The sequence below is a fragment of the Bidens hawaiensis genome, unplaced genomic scaffold (assembly GCF_021521415.1).
Source record: "Bidens hawaiensis isolate Kalapana, Puna unplaced genomic scaffold, B.hawaiensis_p1.1 tig00419509_1, whole genome shotgun sequence".
Classification (NCBI taxonomy): Eukaryota; Viridiplantae; Streptophyta; class Magnoliopsida; order Asterales; family Asteraceae; genus Bidens; species Bidens hawaiensis.
Window position 1 is genome coordinate 498,463 of NW_027504884.1, and position 19,100 is coordinate 517,562.

General features: G+C 36.3%; 2 protein-coding genes and 1 pseudogene across 2 annotated transcripts; 1 reads left to right on the top strand and 2 right to left on the bottom strand.

The window, feature by feature from the left end:
• The first annotated feature begins 2,189 nt into the window (after positions 1-2,189).
• Positions 2,190-6,467, top strand: LOC143609179 (uncharacterized; annotated as a pseudogene).
• Positions 6,468-10,466: 3,999 nt separating this feature from the next.
• Positions 10,467-13,518, bottom strand: LOC143609163 (GPN-loop GTPase 3-like). Its single transcript, XM_077083994.1, has 10 exons — positions 13,477-13,518; positions 12,411-12,520; positions 12,207-12,315; positions 12,037-12,118; positions 11,677-11,762; positions 11,477-11,580; positions 11,265-11,395; positions 11,072-11,165; positions 10,914-10,969; positions 10,467-10,811 (listed from the first exon to the last, which is right to left on the bottom strand). Exons 2-10 carry the CDS (start codon positions 12,453-12,455, stop codon positions 10,709-10,711), a joined length of 810 nt encoding a protein of 269 aa, XP_076940109.1. The 5' UTR covers positions 12,456-12,520; positions 13,477-13,518; the 3' UTR covers positions 10,467-10,708.
• Positions 13,519-15,273: 1,755 nt separating this feature from the next.
• Positions 15,274-18,338, bottom strand: LOC143609168 (ribonuclease 2-like). Its single transcript, XM_077083997.1, has 9 exons — positions 17,986-18,338; positions 16,983-17,011; positions 16,818-16,891; positions 16,634-16,735; positions 16,509-16,512; positions 16,345-16,436; positions 16,114-16,275; positions 15,931-15,997; positions 15,274-15,755 (listed from the first exon to the last, which is right to left on the bottom strand). The coding sequence occupies exons 1-9, from the start codon at positions 18,186-18,188 to the stop codon at positions 15,706-15,708; spliced, it is 783 nt and encodes a 260-aa protein (XP_076940112.1). The 5' UTR covers positions 18,189-18,338; the 3' UTR covers positions 15,274-15,705.
• Positions 18,339-19,100: the final 762 nt, after the last annotated feature.

Genomic DNA, 19,100 nt, shown 5'->3' on the forward strand with positions numbered 1-19,100 from the left:
GTCACGTGGCATAAGGAAAATTTTATTTATTTAGTAGTATAGATTATCTAATGTATCCTCATTCTTTATTGTAACAGATCATGTGGATACTTTTCAATTTTGAATCTTCGGTTATTTCTTCTGCACTAGATATTGAAGGGCATAAATCCATCCAAAAAGGTTATATCTTTGTTGTTGGTTGATTTAATTCCATTCATCTAAAGGCCAAGAGTATCTTTTGTTGCTGCTTATTCCAACATCCTTTTGCGCAAGTATCATGTTCTATACACATATGTAGATTCACATCCTCCACAGTTGCTGAAAGAAATATACCTTGCAGTTTTCATTTTAAAGAAACAATGTCGATATGGATTCAAGCAACATACAGACAACTTACCAGCTATATATAGCAATGGGCGTAGGTTCTGTTGGGCTTATGGAGGCTTATTTGGGTCCGGTAGAAGACATCTTTGTGGCAGATTAATTAAATGAATTCTAGTGGCAGGCCTTACCCGTATCATTTAATTATGGCCCATTATTAGTTTCTTGGAGATTAAGTTGTAAACCCTAATCTTGTATCTATTTATACTTAGCCTTGTACTTGTAATTCCTCATCACGAGTGAGGCAGAGAGTAATAATAAAGTATCCAGGTTGCAGCCCGTGGACGTAGGTCAGCCGACCGAACCACGTAAATCTCGCGTGTTCATCTTCGTTTATATTTTTCTCTTGCAGATTATTTGTGTTTGTGTGTGTTGCAATACCTGAATCCCTAACAAGTGGTATCAGAGCCGAGGTTACGATTACGCACGGGAGGAACACAACGCGAGAGAAATTGTTTGGATCGAAGCGTTAAGTTTTTTTTTTGCAGCCGGCCATATTTAAACCTAAGGTGTTCGATCATCTGTCGTTCATCAAACCCCATCGGTTTGAATTAATCACAAAGAAAAGAAAATAAGTAAAAAGATTCTCTTTTGTGAACACCCACCACGTCAAATGAAATAAAGAAAAAAGTCAACAAAGTTTTTGTTGCGTTGAATCATTCCAAGAAGAAAGATGAAAAAAAGCAGTGGCCTTGTTTTTATCTTTTGAGCATTGATCAACAATATAATAAAAGCTTATATTGCTTTGTTTTTTTTGCCATCTCTTAATCAGAAAGAAGCTAGAGAAAACAGGTTCGTGTTTTCTTTTTGTTTTAGTTTCTGATTATTGTTTAGGTTTGGGGTTGATTCATGAGTTTGCGTCGGGTTTTTTTTATTATCGAGTTTTGGCGTATTTAACGGGCAGTTTAGCCGGGTGGTTACGTTGTGGTTTTCGGTGGTTATTTTGTTTGTCCGGGATCATTTTTTTCTGATTTTGTTACCGAGATCCAAAGTCAAGAATTCTCAGTCTGAGATAATGGCTGAGAGCGGGAAACTTCAGATTGAGAAGTTTGATGGTAAAGACTTTGGTTGGTGGAAAATGCAAATGGAGGATTTGCTAGTTCAAAAAGATTTGGACATGGTATTGGGTGAAAGACCGGAGAAGATAAAATCGGATGAGTGGGAGACTTTGGATAAGAAAGCCAAGGCAGTTATTAGATTGTCGTTATCGAAGGATGTTGCGTTCAACATCTTGAAGGAAACCACGGCGCGTGGGATAATGAATGTTTTGTCTAATATGTATGAAAAGCCTTCGGCAGCTGATAAGGTTTTCCTAATTCGTGAACTGGTGAACACGAAGATGAAAGAATGAAGTTTAGTTACAATACATATCAACAAATTAAACTCGATTTTATCAAGACTTGGGTCAGTTAGTATCAAATTCGAGGATGAGGTTCAGGCTCTACTACTGTTATCGTCCCTGCCAGATAGCTAGTCAGGAACTGTTACAGCAATTACTAGTTCAACCAGTGAGTTCACTTTTGATGGGATTCGGGATCTTATTTTAGGCGAAGACGTCATGCGAAGATATTCAGGTGAATCATCAAGTGATTTAATGTATGTTGGCAGAGGAAGAAAAAAAAAACAGAGGTAGCGGGAGCGGGAACAGGAAAAGGAGTCAGTCTAGGACTCGGAAGGATGTGGTATGTTGGAACTGTAATGAAGCGGGACACTTTAGGAATCAGTGTCCGAATGATAAGAATGAAAAGAAAAAATTCAACACTGCAGAAGAATGCTCAGAGGATGAGTTTTTAGTTCTTAGTGTTGAGGATAATGTTGATTCCTGGGTCATGGATTCTCGTGCTTCACTTCATGCTACCCACAGCAGTGAAGCATTGCAGAATTTGAAGGAAGGTGATTTGGTAAGGTTAGACTAATGTTCTTGATGTTACGGGCATGGGTGACATGAATTTAGTTACTAGCCGGTTCATGGACCTTGAAGGATGTCAGAGTGATTCCAAGCTTAAAGAAAAAGTTGATTTCTGTCGGGCAGTTGGATAAACAGGGACATGAGGTTAAATTTGGGAATGGGCAGTGGAAAGTTGTTAAGGGAAATCTTGTCATAGCTCGAGGAAGAAAGAGAGGTTGTATATGGTCAGTTTATCGTCTGAGGGAGTGACCAACTGATATACAGTTATTTATATATGTTTCCCATGATAATTTTATACCGTATTCGATGATTTATGATTCATTTTCGCTTAGAATTGATATATCACTAACTAAATGAAGTTTTGTAGGTCTCTGGTGCGATAAACAGTCAAAAATGAGTTTAAACGAGTTAAAACGAAGAACCAGGACAAATGAGGGTTGAACCGGAATGAACCAGTAGAAGAACCGGACTAGAGGGACCTGGTTGCGTAACGGGATCAGGAGAAGGAACCTCGTTGCGTGACGCGACGGGGATATATTGTGTCGCCGCGTAACGCGGCCAAACTCCTTTATCTCGTCGCGTGGCGCGACGAGCACCTTTTTCTGGAAGATTCTAACGTGTGGACGGGTTTTTAAAGCCTTAATCACTATTTAAACATCTTTAACTTAAAACCTAAGGAGAACCTGACACCAGCCGAATTAGAGAGTTTTTGGAGCCATCTTACGAGTCTTGTGGTGATTTTGAGGGCAAGAGAACAACCGGTGAAGAGCTAGACATTTAAGATCGAAGAATACGGGTTTTATCGCCTTTATTCTTTCTTTCTTCATTATTTCACCATGTTTTCATTATTATTTGTTTTGTTTGATTTAGACTTTAAGATGCTAGGCTAGATTTCATGTCTACCTCGGTTTGATAAACATGTTTGAGACTTGATTCTTGCTTTGGATAATTGTTTGATTATGGATTTCGTTATTTAATAGTAAAGACTTGGTTTTGTTTTCATGATGCGTATAAGTATTTATTATCTTGATTGATTATTAACTATTGCTTCACATAGATCTTTTATCTTTTGATTGTGTTCTTTAGATTTAGGGTTTATGTTTAAATCATTACTTGGTGTTTTGATTATTGTGATTAAATGGGCCAATTAGATCATAGAAGCTTGTTGATAGTTAGTTAGGGTTTTAAATGTTTTCCTAAATTCCAAAAGCTGTAAGGTGAGGAGTTGTTCATGTGTCTTGGTCAATTGCATGCTAGAATGGTAGTGACAATATTCTTGCTTATTGTGTTGATCCATGTTCATGATGTCATGTTAGCTTATCAAGTTATCTAGAGTTTTGTATTTCGTAAGATTGCTTGCTTTAGATACTATTAATTAACCCTAATTGATGACTTTGCGGAAATCAATAATACTGATTGCTTAATAATCTAATAATTGTACTTTGGGATTTCATTTGATTCAGTCAAAGGTCTTTAAGGTTTGTTAGATGAATATGTTTAGAAATCAGTTTCCATAATCATGTTATTTGTCCATTGCTTGATGATTGTTGATACATGGGATTTTTACCTAGGTAGATTCCTTCTCTTATTGGTTTCGATCTTGTGTTTAATTGCTTGTTTCTCGTTTGCTTGTTTATTTACTTTCTTAGTTTAATATTAGTTTAAAATCCCCCTTTAAACATTAATAATAAATAGTCGTGTCGTAAGTCGAGTCTAATTAGTTAATTAACGTAATTTATAGAGTCCTGTGGGTTCGATATTCCGGACTTACTTAGCTTTAGTACAATTGACCGGTTCACTTGCCGGTGTTTTGTGTAGTTGAGTCTTAGGTCTAGTTTTTATTACTTGTTTAATTTAGTTGATATTTAATTGATTGTTTTTAGCATATCACCAACCCAGTTCAGAAGAAGACCAAAGTCCGGTTCACAGAGTCTAGTGAGCAGAAGAAGGTTTGTTTTGTAGGAGATAAATCCAGAGCCACATGTCAGATTCAGGTTGAACGTGCTAGAAGAGGTTCAGAAAAACCAGTCAGAGGTTTTCGTGGCAGTGGGAGCACTGGCAGTCAGTCAGTCAAAGCTTTAGCTAGAGTTACCAGACAGTGGGTTAAGAGAACCAGTATTTCAGCGGTTAAAGTCTCTCCAGAAGATTACCTGCTTAATATGGAGAGTGTTATTCGTTCTCATAGTATTCCAGGATTCGGCAGTTCGTGTAAGTGGGATCCGGTAGGGACAGAGAACGAGTCGGTGGTAGTTGTAGCCATGACTGATGTGTTGGAGCTCGGGGGAGCTTCAACGGACGTTCAGGTTAACTACTGATGAGAAGGCAGATGCAACCAGGAAGACGAGGAAGATTACAAGAGGTACAAGTGAACATCGGTAGGCAGTTTTTGAAGATTATCAAGCCTCCAAGTGGGAGATTGTTGGGTTTATGGAGGCTTAATTGGTATGGTAGAAGACATCTGTGTAGCAGATTAATTAAATGAATTCTAGTGGCAGGCCTGACCCGTATTATTTAATTATGGCCCATTATTAGTTTCTTGGAGATTAAGTTGTAAACCCTAATCTTGTATCTATTTATACTTGGCCTTGTACTTGTAATTCCTCATCGCGAGTGAGGCAGAGAGCAATAATAAAAGTATCCTGGTGCAGCCTGTGGACGTAGATCAGCCGACCGAACCACGTAAATCTCGCGTGTTCATCTTCGTTTATATTTTTCTCTTGCAGATTATTTGTGTTTGTGTGTGTTGCAATACCCGAATCCCTAACAAGTTCTCGATATAGAAATAAACGCTCATGTTTTACAAACCTTCCTGATGAACTACTGTATCTCATCTTAGAAAAACTAGACTCTAATCTTGATCGGGAATCTTTTGGTCTAACTTGTCATCATTTTCTTGATACTCAAAATTCAAGTCTTAAACACCTAGAACTTCAATTCTTCCCTTGGTTAGGAAACTTTTATAGTGTAATCGATTCCTTACACTTGATAAGTTGCTTCACCGTTTTAGGCAACTAGAGTCATTGTACTTGAACGGGTGCGACAATGCCACTGATTCAGGTCTAGTTCTTTTGCAAAAGTATGGTGCTAAATTGCTTTCTTTGCATCTTGAAAATTTTTCCTCAAATCACCAATGTAGGCTTTTCTTTTATTGCCTCTGGCTGTCCATCTTTTTCAGCTATCTATATTTCATATAGTTCAATTGTGGACGTACTGAATTAGAAATCTTAACAAAGTCCGGTAATTAACTGTTTTAAATAAGTGAGCCTTGTTCGGTGTCATGAAATAACTGACAGTGGAATTTACTCTCTCACCCAGAATTGTCGTCAACTTAGAGCATTCAGATTAACACGATGTAGAAAAGTTAATGGTAAAGGGTTTAAAGGGTGTTCAATTCTTCCACCTTGGCTTGTTTAGAGGCCAATGACAGTAAGATTTTACGGGTTTAATTGAAGTTCTAACTGTCGAATATTTAAATCTTGCTTGTAGTTAACCACATGGCATAAAGGTTCATGCACTCACGTCCATTGGTTCAGGACTTGCTTGCAAATCTTAAAATCCTCAATATCTAAGGTGCAGTTTTGTTAAGGATGATGCTATCATACGCATCTCAAAAGGATGTTCGTTGCTTCAAGAGTGGAACTTAGAACATTGTGTTAATATTTCAATTTCTGGTAGTGAGTAGATTGGATTGAATTGTCAAAGGTTGGAGAAAATCCATGTGAATAGATGTTTAAGGCTTTGCGACAGTGGATTACTAGCCCTTGGTAGGGGATGCAAACACCTATCTGTGATATACTTGCGGGAGGGACTATCCACTAATCACTCCATCTGGGATCCAAAATTTTAAGATACAAAGTGCAAATGTGGAGATTAAGATGCTGCGTTTGACGAGTATTCTTCCCAGTTGCGCATTTAAAATAACTCCCCCATAGGCCCATACAGGATGTCGAATGATCAAGTGTTGAGTAAGACGGGCCAAAGAAATTACAAGGCATACGTCTTTATGTTACTTTATTTTTAGACTGTGTGTAATTGTGTAACTTGAACTTGACTCTTTTCTGAACAACAATGAGCTCAAAATTAGTTAGTGTGAACAAGTAACTGGTTGTTTAATGTTTTGTTGTGTGATATAGTTTTCTTCATTTGTCTTGTGGTTGAATTAATTACTCATCATGTTTGATAAATTGGCATGTAATGTTGGATCAGATTCAGAGATGCGACGAACACAATTGGCATACTCGAATCAACATTAGCAAACATATATGCTTTATATGGGAACATATTAATAATAAACAGACTAACATACAAAATCAAATGAGATAACCATAAAGAAAATAAAAAGTAATAACTATGGCTAATCACAAACTAATTAGCTAATAATAATAATCATTCGATAACTGAATTCGAAATTTTAATTGTCTTCAATATCCCCTCTTCATTAAAAGTTTCTTTACATAACAATCTTCCTCTTAGGTAACTGAATTCAGTCCCTAACGCTTTTATGCGTACATCCACAAGTTGCCCCTAGATCGGAATCTTTTGGTCTAACTTATCATCGTTTTCTTGATGTTTAAAATTCAAGCCTTAAACGCTTGGAATGTCAGCACATGCCTAAACCTTAAACGTGCCCAACACCAATTCAATTCAGATTGAAGGCTCCTAGAATCTTGGAGGATATTTAATAAGATAAGTTAGTCTTATTTTATTTCGTCCTATTTGTTTTTTATTCAAATTGTTTATTTGAGTTAGTATATGATTAGAACCGTGGGTTTATATATACCCTAGGTTCAATGTGTTAGTTAATTATTAAGTTTTTTACGTGAGTCGTTTTCTTAATAAAATAGTGAGAGTTCTACAAATATCGTATTTGGTATTCTTGATTCGCTTGCTCAAAGTTTAACAAGTGGTATCAGAGCTTAGGGCTCGTACAGGGAAGCAGTTTGAAGATTCATGGCAGCCTCCGCCGGCGGGTGTGTGCGTCGGTGGAGGGCAGGCGTAAAGAAAGGCTTGGGTCGCTTAACAACTGTTGTCGTACGGGAGTGTCGTATGGGACGACAGAGCTATCCAGTAATAAAAATCTAGGTATGTGGCTGTTAGAGGAGATCAAAAGGGTGGTTGAAAAGTTTGATGATGGCGATTTCTGTTATGATGAAGTCGGTGTCCGATTGATTAATGGATGAATACGATAGTCATAAACAAGTAATGATGTTGCAATGGTTTGGTGAATTGTCAGAAACTAGGTGAACATGGACTGCATGATAATGTGGGTTTTAAAGTGGTGAAGCCTTTTCAATGGCAAGTTGGTGTTAAAGAATTATTTTGTTTGTCCAATAATATTCTAGTTCGGGGTCTTTGTTTTCGTTTGTCGAATAATGGTGAAAAGCTTTCCAACAACCATTAGTCGGTGTTTGTGTTTTGTGTTATTGATCTCCACTTGAAAATCGTAACGTCCGTCGGTATAATTAACGGAGTGCAACGAGGTTGTGTATCAACTTAGTTTTGGCTTTCATTGATTTAAAGGTTTCAGTGATGACATGCCATCACCGTGTGTCGGGATGGTTAAAACTCCATGTGTTTGGCAGTGATGTTGTGCCATCACCGTGTGCCCGGATGGTTAAATCTCTGTGTGTCAAGGAGTGATGATGTACCATCACCGTGTGTCGGGATGGTTAAATATCCGTGTGCCGATCAGTGATGTTGTGCCATGATCGTGTGGGTATTGTTATATCTCAGTGTTTCGAGAAGATTAAATCTCCGTGTGTCGGGGTGGTTCGTGGGTTGGATCAATGATCCAACAGTCCCGAGTGGTAGTGTTGTCAGGCTGTCTAAACAAGATAGCAACATCAGATTTTCGGGTTCGGTTTTATGACCAAGTCATGGCGTACGGAGCAGCAACAATTCGAGGTGTTTGGAAGTTGCATGGAACCTATTATGGTGCTGAAATCGGTGGTCAAGTGGTACCAAATGGTAGCAGTTTTGGGCTGCAAATTAGGACCATAAATGGGAGATCACGTTCAGTAATTTCGTGTGTCATATCGGGGGCCAAATCGGCATGTACGAACTGTGTGTTCATAGGAGAGCGCCGAAGATGATCAAGGCATGTCATAAGGTTTTTTGGAATATGTGAGATAAATCCATCTTCGAGGTAGTGGTGGTTCATTACCAAAGACCGATGCGAGTCATGAGTGGTGTGGTTTGGATAAGAATTGTGAAGGATGGAGAAATCTGGCTATTCGTTCTCCAGAGAAATATTAGTGGGCCAGAAGGTCCACGTTTAATGGATCATGTATTCATGTGATCAGCATGCATGTTCATCAAGAAGCAATTATTGTGTGTTCAAGTTGCTTGGAGCCAAATTTTTTTTATTCCTTCTGTTGGTAAGGAAGAAGCCAAGGAGACAAGTGTGTTCTTGTTTAGAGTTGTAAGATGAAGATGACTAAAGAGTTGGTGGTCACAAGCCCACTTCTACCAAAGGTTCATTATGGGTGTTTGACTAGATCAACATATACAAGCCCATCGCCAAAAAATGGAGGAAGCAATTAATTTGGTAAAGGATAAAGTTGGTCAATATGACCATGAAACAAATTGGATGACCAAAGTAAGGTGTGCAAGAATCAAGTACAAAGATATACGAGTATTGTGGGTCGTGAAAGACCTTAGAGGAACAAGTATAGGATTAGAACCGTGGGTTTATATATACCCTAGGTTCAATGTATTAGTTAATTATTAAGTTTTTTACGGGAGTCGTTTTCTTAATAAAATAGTCACAGAGAATTCTACAAATATCGTATTTGGTGTTCTTGATTCGCTTGCTCAAAGTTTAACAATACCTTGGTCAGGAAACTCGTATAATGTTCATATCTCTATCAATTCTTTTGTGCTTGATAAGTTGCTTAACTATTTTAGGCAATTAGAGTCATTTTCCCCAACTGAGTGTGACTATGTCACTGATTGAGGTTTAGTTCTTTAGCAAAAGTATGGTGTTAAATTGTGTTATTTGCATCTTGGAATTTGTCGTCAACTCACCAAGGTAGGATCTTCTTCAATTGCAGTTGGATGTCCATCTTGGGTTCATAGGCCTTGTTTGGCCCGGTTTGTTGAAATGGCCGGTCCTAGAAAACTCAAACTAGTTCTGTATTTTGGAATAATGTAACACCTTTGAGATTTCTTCCATGTCACTAGACAACACTGATGTTACGGATCACCTAGAAACCAAAAACAAAAATTCTTGAAATGGTGTCATGGTGATGTAGCTACACTTATTCATAATTTCATATTAGTGAAAGTGTGAAACTATAGGTTTAGTCAATCTGCCCCTTTATCCTCCATACTTTCATATTTTATAAAATTCTTCAAAAGTTTTGCAGGTTTTAATTTTTTTCATAAATGTATCTTTTGTTATTCTTATGTGAAAATTACATATTAAAGTAGAAATAAACATTTTTTACTTTTTTATTTATTATTTATTATTTTGTTTGTACGGGTGTTCTGGTCATTTTACACTAACGGTGTTAGTAAGTTGGACCTAAATAGCAAAAAGAAATATTAAAAAATGAAAGCCTAAGGATACCCAAGCGAAAAACAAATATTTTGAATGAAAATGACGAAAATGAGCCAACCACTCACAAAAATAACGGGAGATGTTTGAATTAAGTTGAAAACTTATCAATTACCCAATTTAACACTGAGGTGAGTTGTCATGACTAATTCTTACATATATATACTGTTTTAAGATTGAAATACATGTAAAATATTATTTATCAATTTCAGATGTGTTATTAGTGTATTAACAGGTATTTTATGAGAAAAACTATATCTTGTTTAAATAGTGCACATCATCATCATCATCATCATCATCATTATCATCATCATACTCAGTATATCTCATCAATAGCAAAACTATTTATCGTGTTTAAATAGTACACATACTAATCATTAAGGTGTCATTTATCAACTTGTTTCGTTTGCAATTTTTATGATGATAACACTAAACTAGTTTTCGCTAGCAATTAGATAACAAAGCGAAGGTAATCACAGTCGCACGCCCAGTTGTAAAATCATGTCTTGTACTTGGCCCGATACTCAGGTATTGAGTATAATAAGACCCATTGGTATGATGGTATCTACACGATAAAGTTTTTGAATTTTTTGAATTCAACATGTTGCGGTCCAGGACTTCGGGGTGTAACATTAAGCCTGGCGTGATCAAACTTTTGGCAAGCAAATCTCGGTTTGTTTGCATCTGGGCTTACATGACCAAATTCCAAGAAACATCTAACTTAAACTAAATGTTAGTCTAGAATCTGTTTTGACAGTTAAAGAAGGAAAACACCAATGGACCGTATCACTTGTAAGAATAGACAATATCATTCAGGCATGTCAAATAAACACAAAAGAGTTGAGATGATCCTTAAAAGGTGTGTCACGGTTACACACATTTTAGTCGTCCTGGTCTTCATCTTCATCAAAATCCCTAATCCTCACATCAGCATCTTCTCCAAATTGAATGCAGTTGTCAATTTGCGAAAGAACATATCGTATGCTGTAAACAAGACAATGTTCATACTAGTTAGCTTATATATTAAACAGAATTAAAATACTAGTTAAAGACTTTATATATAAATATTTGATAATGATAAATTACCTGCTTTCTTTCCTTAAATCAAGTGGCACAAAACTCACCATGCTATACTGATCCACCTGGTATGCCAAAACACGTTATGTTACAATTTATAAAAAATAAAAAAGGCATAAAACCAGTACTCATTTTATCATGTTCAAAACTAATAACTTAGAACTAACCAACTCAATTAAGGCTTTATTGAGCTTCTGAAACTGCGGGCCCATGCGCTGATTCAACTCTGCCAGCAGAGTTTGAGGCTCGGGGTTCAAGAAACTAATGGAAATAAACAATATAAAATAAGGATTAAAGTTGATTATAGCTAAAACATATTAAAAAGGTAATAACAATATAAGATGTAATATAGCAACTAACTCTTCAATGTCTCGTTTACGAGTCACGAGGTCCATTTTTGAGAGGATGTTAACATGGGGTAATTCAAGTTGTATCATTGCAGAGAGTGAAGCCATACAACCACTAATAAACTTGGTCACATCCGTAACAAACTAAAAATATTATAAAAAATAATCGTTTCAAAATAGCGACTACAATTAAATTAAATAAATATATAAAAAGCAACCACAGACCTGTGAATCAAGCAAGTACACAGCACAAACATTGAAATTCTTTCGCTGCAAATGCTCCACAAAGTTTTTAAGGACCGGGACGTGAGAAAAGAGTTCAATCTGACCTATACAATGAAACAATTTCACAACAACTTAGTTTCTATAGATTTAAACACGTTTAAATGGTAGTATAAAAGTCATATTAAGTATTTAAGTGATACCTGGACAGTCAAATACTAGATAATCATCTTCCATGTAATGTTCCAGCTCTTCGTCTAACCACCCATCCAAATTTTCTTCAAGGTGTCTAGTTAGTGAGATTTAAGGAGTTCAAAACCTACCAGACGGGTTGACCACCAACCGCTATGTTGTCCATTTCTAAACATATGCGTTAGTGCGTTACATACTATTAGCATATGATATGTTTTTTGAGTAAAGACATTTTAAGCATTCAATAGACCTCGGTCAACTGTTAGTCCGTTTGACCCGTTACCATTTGAGCTAATTACTTAGTTTTACCCGAGATAAAATATAACCTCAAAAAAACCTAAAAACGCAGTAAAAACAAGCGGGAAGGATACTCCATGCAATACAAAAGACCACCATTTGGACCAAGTCCAAGCTCTTCCATAACATCATCCAAAGATATAAGTTCCCGAATATCTACAACAATATATGTAACCGTGAATATAGAGTGGTTACATACTAAAACTGTCAAGAAAATATACAAAAAAAAAAAAGACGAATTTACCCATGGCTATAGGATAGTCAAAATTCTCAGCAGCAGGATCGAGGTTAACAATGTGAATTGTTCGCTGAGTAGCTTGACAGTGTTGGTACAAACTTGAACAATAAGTAGACTGAAAAATACAAAAAATAAAAATAAAAAAATTAGTAACTCGGAAACTAAAACTGAAACATATGAACTATACTGTAACAAGATTATTATTTTAACCTTTCCGCTTCCAGCAGGACCGATTACCAACTGAGCATAACCCATAGTTACCTCCTCTTTGTTTTGATCTTCAAATCTTCCGCTTTACCCCCTTACGAACACAACTTTGTCTACAATTATAACAATTTGATCCTGACCAGTTTATTCTCAATTTTAACTTTATGCAGCAAACCATTACAGAATCACGCAATTACATCAAAATCATAGCTAAACATCAACAGAAGAGATGGAAAAACAAAGAAGAACCGATAATCGCATCAAACCCAAACTAGGGCTGCAAACGAACCAAATGTTCGACGAATTGTTCGTGAACTGATCGAGGGGGAAGTTCGTTTATGTTCATTCGTTTAATAAATGAATGAACATGAATTCATCAGTTCGTGAGCGTTCGGTAATGAACTTATTATGTTCGCTAATGTTTGTTTGTTTGTGTTTGTTTATTAAAGATTTTTAATGACTTTTCTAATCCTATCGTATAAATTTAAGCAAAACTATTAAACAAATATATATATATATATGAGTATTATGTGACTAGATTTATACGTATATAAATGTTAAAAAAACACAAACTTGGTAGTCGGTCCGAACTCCAAACCATTGGCAATGACAATTTTCGGTTAGCTAAGTCAAATATAACATTGTGTTCGCGAACCGTTCACGAGTAAGCTCATTTTTTTTAATAAACAACCACAAACAAGAAATCTCGTTTGGTTAGCTGTTTGTGAACTGTTCGCTAGTCCGATCAAAGCTTAACCGACAAAACACGAACAATGCCTTGTTCGGTTCGGTTCGTTTACAGCCGTAACCCTAAGTATCAAACTATCACTTCAATCTAGCAAATACTCTTCCCCTGTTACAACAGAGGTCTTCAAGGTTTCAAAAAATACGAGCTTGCAATTAGGGTTTTAATTATTACTTGTGAGCATGAATGGATTAGGTTTTGGTGAAAAAGATTCGAAATTTATGAAATTGACAGGTGAATATGTATAAACGATAGAAAATTAACATCATAAATATCAAATTAAGAGCAATTAAACAGTTGAATATGATGAATTTTAGAGCGTACCTGAAGGAGGCGAGAAAGAACAAGGGTTTTGTTAAGGCGTGTGTATTTTTGCAAATAAGCGGTTTTCCAACTTTGTTATTTGTTTTTACAAGGAAAATTGGTTTTTATTGGTCCCAACTATTTTATTTTTGTCGGCGCTGGTTCCAACTATCATTTTGGCCGGCAACGGTCCCAACTTTCACATACGTTGAATCTACCAGTCCGCGACTAACGGAGTACTAACTCCGTTAGGTAAAATCTGATGTGTCGTCCTAGTTGTCAAAAGCCTGATGACATGGGCATCCTACGTGGACCGGCTGTGTATTATAACCAACGTTTTATACTTAAACATTATACAAACATAAATTCCGTTAGTCGAGAATTTGGGGATTTAGGGTTGTATAATCTGGGAATTTATGTTTGTATAATGTTTAAGTATAAAACGTTGGTTATAATACACAGCCGGTTCACATAGGATGCCCATGCCATCAAGCTTTTGACAACTAGGACGACACATCAGATTTTACCTAACGGAGTTAGTACTCCGTTAGTCGCGGACTGGTGGATTCAACGTATGTGAAAGTTGAGACAGTTGCCAGCCAAAATGATAGTTGAGACCAGCTTCGGCAAAAATAAAATAGTTGGGACCAATAAAAACCAATTTTCCTTTTTATAATAGCCCGGTTACAGGTTAAATTTATCACATCGGGATATACTCGTATTTCGATTCAGGGAAAACTCTCACTTAAGACCAACGTCTGTGAACACTTGTCCGAAGACACGACGGTGTGGTGAGATAAAACTCGTTCGGTTTAAGGATCCGGCTAGTGAACGCCACATACTCGCCTAGTTTCCCGTCATCACCCTGGTGCCTCTGAAACTAAATGTTGGGGGCAAGAATCGAAACTGAGTCGCATGAAACATTAATTTCCCTTACCACTCCATAGAGGTGTACAAAAAAACCAGTTACATCAAAATCGGTTCTCAAACTAACCCAAACCGCCAATTCCAGGACCGGTTCCCCTTAAGATCTACCAAACCAGTTTTAAAACTAAACCGGTTTGAGAAAAACCGGTTAAATAGGTTCTAAACCGGACTAAACCGACCTGGACTAGGCCGTCCTATCTTGCTTCTAAACCGATTTATAAACTGAACCAGTTTAAGTCAAACCGGTTTTGACAAGCCGGTTGACAAAACCAGTTCGATTTGAATTTAATACCGGTTTTTTATACCTCTACCACTCCACTACCAGCTTAGTGACTAATATATTTTTGCCTACGTTCATCACTTTGACTTGATAAAATCAAGTTGATTATATATTTTTGTTATTGGCTATCTTTATGTATTTTACTCATTTAAGTTTTTCTTTATCAAGTTTACTAATTTTATATGTTTATTTAACATGAAATACATGGATTCTTTTTTAAGCTAGATGGTTGGAACTAAAAAGGTAATTTGTAAATGTTACAAAATTGTAAGAATTTAGTGAAGAAAATCAATATATTCACGTATAATAACTATTGGTGTATAAAAACAACAAAAATGTCATAAGAAGAAAAATCAGTAGAATGAGTATAAGACGTATACCCTCAATAAGATAGTGTCTAAAATAGTGTATTTTTGCGCCAATGGACGCAAATTATCGCTAGTTTTGCACCAACTGGCATGTATCTCTCTTAAGTTTTGTGTCAAAAAGCGCAAACCAATAAGATTATGGCATATTACACCGCTAAGGAACACCAATAATAAGATAATGCTCTTTTAACTTGTAATAGGGAGTATTGGGGTGGGTGGTGATGTAATTGTTTTTGTTTCATGTTTTGTTGTTTCAGGTGATTGTATGTTGTTTTGTTGGAGGCGGGTAGCATCTTGCTAGTCCCGCTTTGAGCTTTTAATTTGGCCCTTCGGAAAAAAAAGAACACGTCTTTTTAAATTCAACACCAATGGGCGCAAATACGGTCCATGCGACTATCTTGGTAACAAGTTTAATCAATTGTTATTCTCGTGGTTTTTTTCTTAAAAAAAAAAAGAAAAAGAAAAACAATGTAATATAAAACATTTGAACCAAATGATCTATAAAACTATTAATGCAGACACACTGCCAGTATTAAATGTACATCAATGGAGGCACTCTCACTATCTCCATAACTTATTTAATCAATGGAAGATGGTGTTCTACAACTATTAAATAGAACACCAACAAATACAAAGGTAGTAACATTTTAGATATGCATCAATAAGGCAAATAATTCAAGACGACTCCACGCCAGAAGACAACCGCCCCACATTCTTCGTGACATCTACAAATGAAATAGGCAAGAGACGGAATTAGTTCAAAACATACGAAAACAATTAAAATACTATTAATAAAAAGAACATTTTCTTATCTACATGTCACATTGTAAGATTTCAGATTTTTGTTCACATATGTGTAGTCAAATAAAAACTGTTACGGGTACGTGAAAGTAAGCTTACCCAATGCTGCAAATTGTGGTAAGCTGACATAATCAGGACAATCACTATCCGTCGCACACTCTCGAAACTGCAAGAATATTAATACATAAAAATCAGAAGTAATTAAGCACTACTTAATAATTCATCGTAACAATGGTAGTATATAACAATAATAATAATATGTATTATAAAATTTTAACAAACCTTGAAATCCTTGGTTAAACACAAACGGACTTCTTCTAAAGCACCTTTTTTGCATATCAATTGAGGGGTTGTATGGAAAGCGTTTTCAATAGCGGAAATAATGCCACCTGACGGATACATCTCTGTATTTGAAGGTACATATCCGGCTTCAAAAAGAACTTCCTGAAAACATGCAAAACTTTAGATTTATTAGTTATTACCAAGAAAATAATTACTTAAAGAAGAACTTACCGTGATATTATACTTAAAATACAAATTGAGGGTTGTCACGAAATAGTTATATTCATCGCCTGTTACTACAGAGGCACATGTACCATGTTTCTCTGCAAATAAAGTGAAGTTAGTAAAGCATTAAATAAAGAAATAATACAAGACTATCATTTATTAATTCTTACCCCACTGATAATCGCGCGACCCAATCGAGCATGAGAAAACGAGAAGTTTAGTTAGTTATTTTGGTTATAATTAGTTGGTAAAAAAAGAAACAAAAATTAAATAGTTAAAAGACTTAAAAGTCAACCTCATGAGCCCAAAACAGTCCCTTTTTCTTATGGCATGTTGATGTTTTACTGCAACTTAGCGTTGGCCAGTACTCGTTTAAAGCACCAAGTAACGACGAAATCTACATGTTGAAACAACAATAATTCATAGTCAGATAATAAATAACAGCAAACTCGAAAATATTGAATCACAGTAACAAATACCTCTGATTCATCAAACTCGGGACCTGAACAACATGATGGCCATGATCCATCGTTGTAATCCGGCCATAGTCCATCTGCAGCACAAGATATCAATCAGAATAGAGGTTGTTACTAATGCATTCATTATTATTGAAAAAAAATGGGAAATGTATATAGAAAACTTACGGATCGTGAATCCTGGTGGAGAATTTTCTCTGAAAAGCGTAAGAAAGTAGTATGAATAAGTTTTCATCATCACTCCTCGTATTCAAACGCAGCTTTGTGAAGATAAATAAAAGAAAACGAAAATATATCTTGCTTGAGATTAATAAACCAAAGTTATTAACTTTATGCGCTTCAAATATCTGGATTTCCATATTATTTCTCCAAAATGGCAAAAATTTAGAGGTGGGCAAATGAACAGGTTAACCGAACTGACCCGAAAATCGAACCGAAAGTCCAAAACCGAACCGATTTGAAACCAATTATGTAGAAACCGGTTTGGAACCAATTGAAACGGTAGGTTCCGAACCGAAACCGGTCAAAACCGGGCAAAAACTGGTCAAAACCCGAACCGAAACCAATCGTAACCTGGTCAAGAAACCGGTTGTAACCCAAACCAAAACCAGGTAAAAACTGGTCAAAACCTGAACCGAAACCAATCGTAACCTGGTCAAGAAACCGGTTTTAACCCGAACCAAAACCGGGCAAAAACTGGTCAAAACCTGAACCGAAACCGATCGTAACCAGGTCAAGAAACCGGTTTCAACCCGAACAGAAACCGATTATAAACCGGTTTTGACTTTTGTTGACCAAACCGAACCGGTTTTGAGTTTTAAACCAGTTTGTGCAAAATCATCTAATAATATTAGTTGACATGATAAGCCTCTAAAAATGTAACAAGCATCTATGATCTACTCATAGTCTCATAGTAAAGGTGTTCATCAGCTCAGTTAACAATTTATTCGATTTGTTTGAATCCATTCATTCGGATTTGAAATTTTTTCGTCCTAATCGATCCGAATTCAATTCGCATCAGTTTCGGTTAAAAACCGAAGAAAATTAATAATTACAATCACATCTTCAAACACTTCATAAACATATTATAAAATGCTAATATCCCTACAAGATCTAATACCCATTAACCAAATCAAACATCCAAAAAAAGTCAACAAATTAATTAGCTCACCCGCGGCAACACCCGCTTTGACTACAACATTTAGTTGACTTTGAACAATAAGTTGCAGGCCATTGAACAGCTAACGCGAAGTAATCAAACTCCCGTTGTTCAGCCACAGTTGACACCAGGTCAACTGCTCCGGTGTCGCCGTTGACCAATATTCCGGTGAAGATAATTGATATGAGAGTCACGGCGGTGGTGAGTGACGTCATTGGTGGTAGATTTTTGGGAAGGAGATGACGGCAGTCGTTGGTAGTTATGTAAACAGAAAATTATATAATAATAATAATAATAATAATAATAATAATAATAATAAAGGTTTATTCGGATGAAAGGAAGTGAAGATTCTGTTTTTGATAGATAACGTAAGTAAAGTAAGTTCAACTGGTTTCTGGATTGTTTTTAAGTTTGGTACACGTGATTGATACATGTGTCTAATGTAGAGGTGTTCAAAAAAACCGGTTACGGAACCGGTTTGGCCGGTTCAACCGGAAACCGGTTTTTTAAAAACCGGTTTTTTTAAAAACCGGTTTTTTTAAAAACCGGTTTGACCGGTTTACGTAACCGGTTTACGTATCGGTTATACGTTTTGGAGCCAAAACCGGTTTTATAACCGGTTTTTTTTATAACCGGTTTTTTTTAATAACCGGTTATTAAAAAACCGGTTAACCGGTTTTTAAAATAACCGGTTTATTACCGTTATAAAAAAAAACCGGTTAACCGGTTTTTTAATAACCGGTTAACCGGTTAAACCGGTTTTCGAACGTTACCAAACGGCTTTATAGCCGTTTTTTTTTTTTTTTGACCGTTTTTTAGCCGTTTTTTTTTTTGTTTTTTTACCATTTTACCCCCACAAACATCTATATATAGTTTAGGTTGGGTATTGGTTAGATCACACTTGATTATACAACTCCAAACGCTCTAAACGTTTATTTCATACGCGATTATACAACTCCAAACGCTCTTCTTTCGTAGTCGTTTATTTCATACTCGAGTATACCACTCTTAATTCGTAGTCGATTATCATGGCCTCCCAAAGTGCTCCTTCATCGGTCAACATGGGTGCCTCGAACACGGGAGAAACCGTCGTTCGGGTCATCCCCACGAAACGAAACCAAGATATT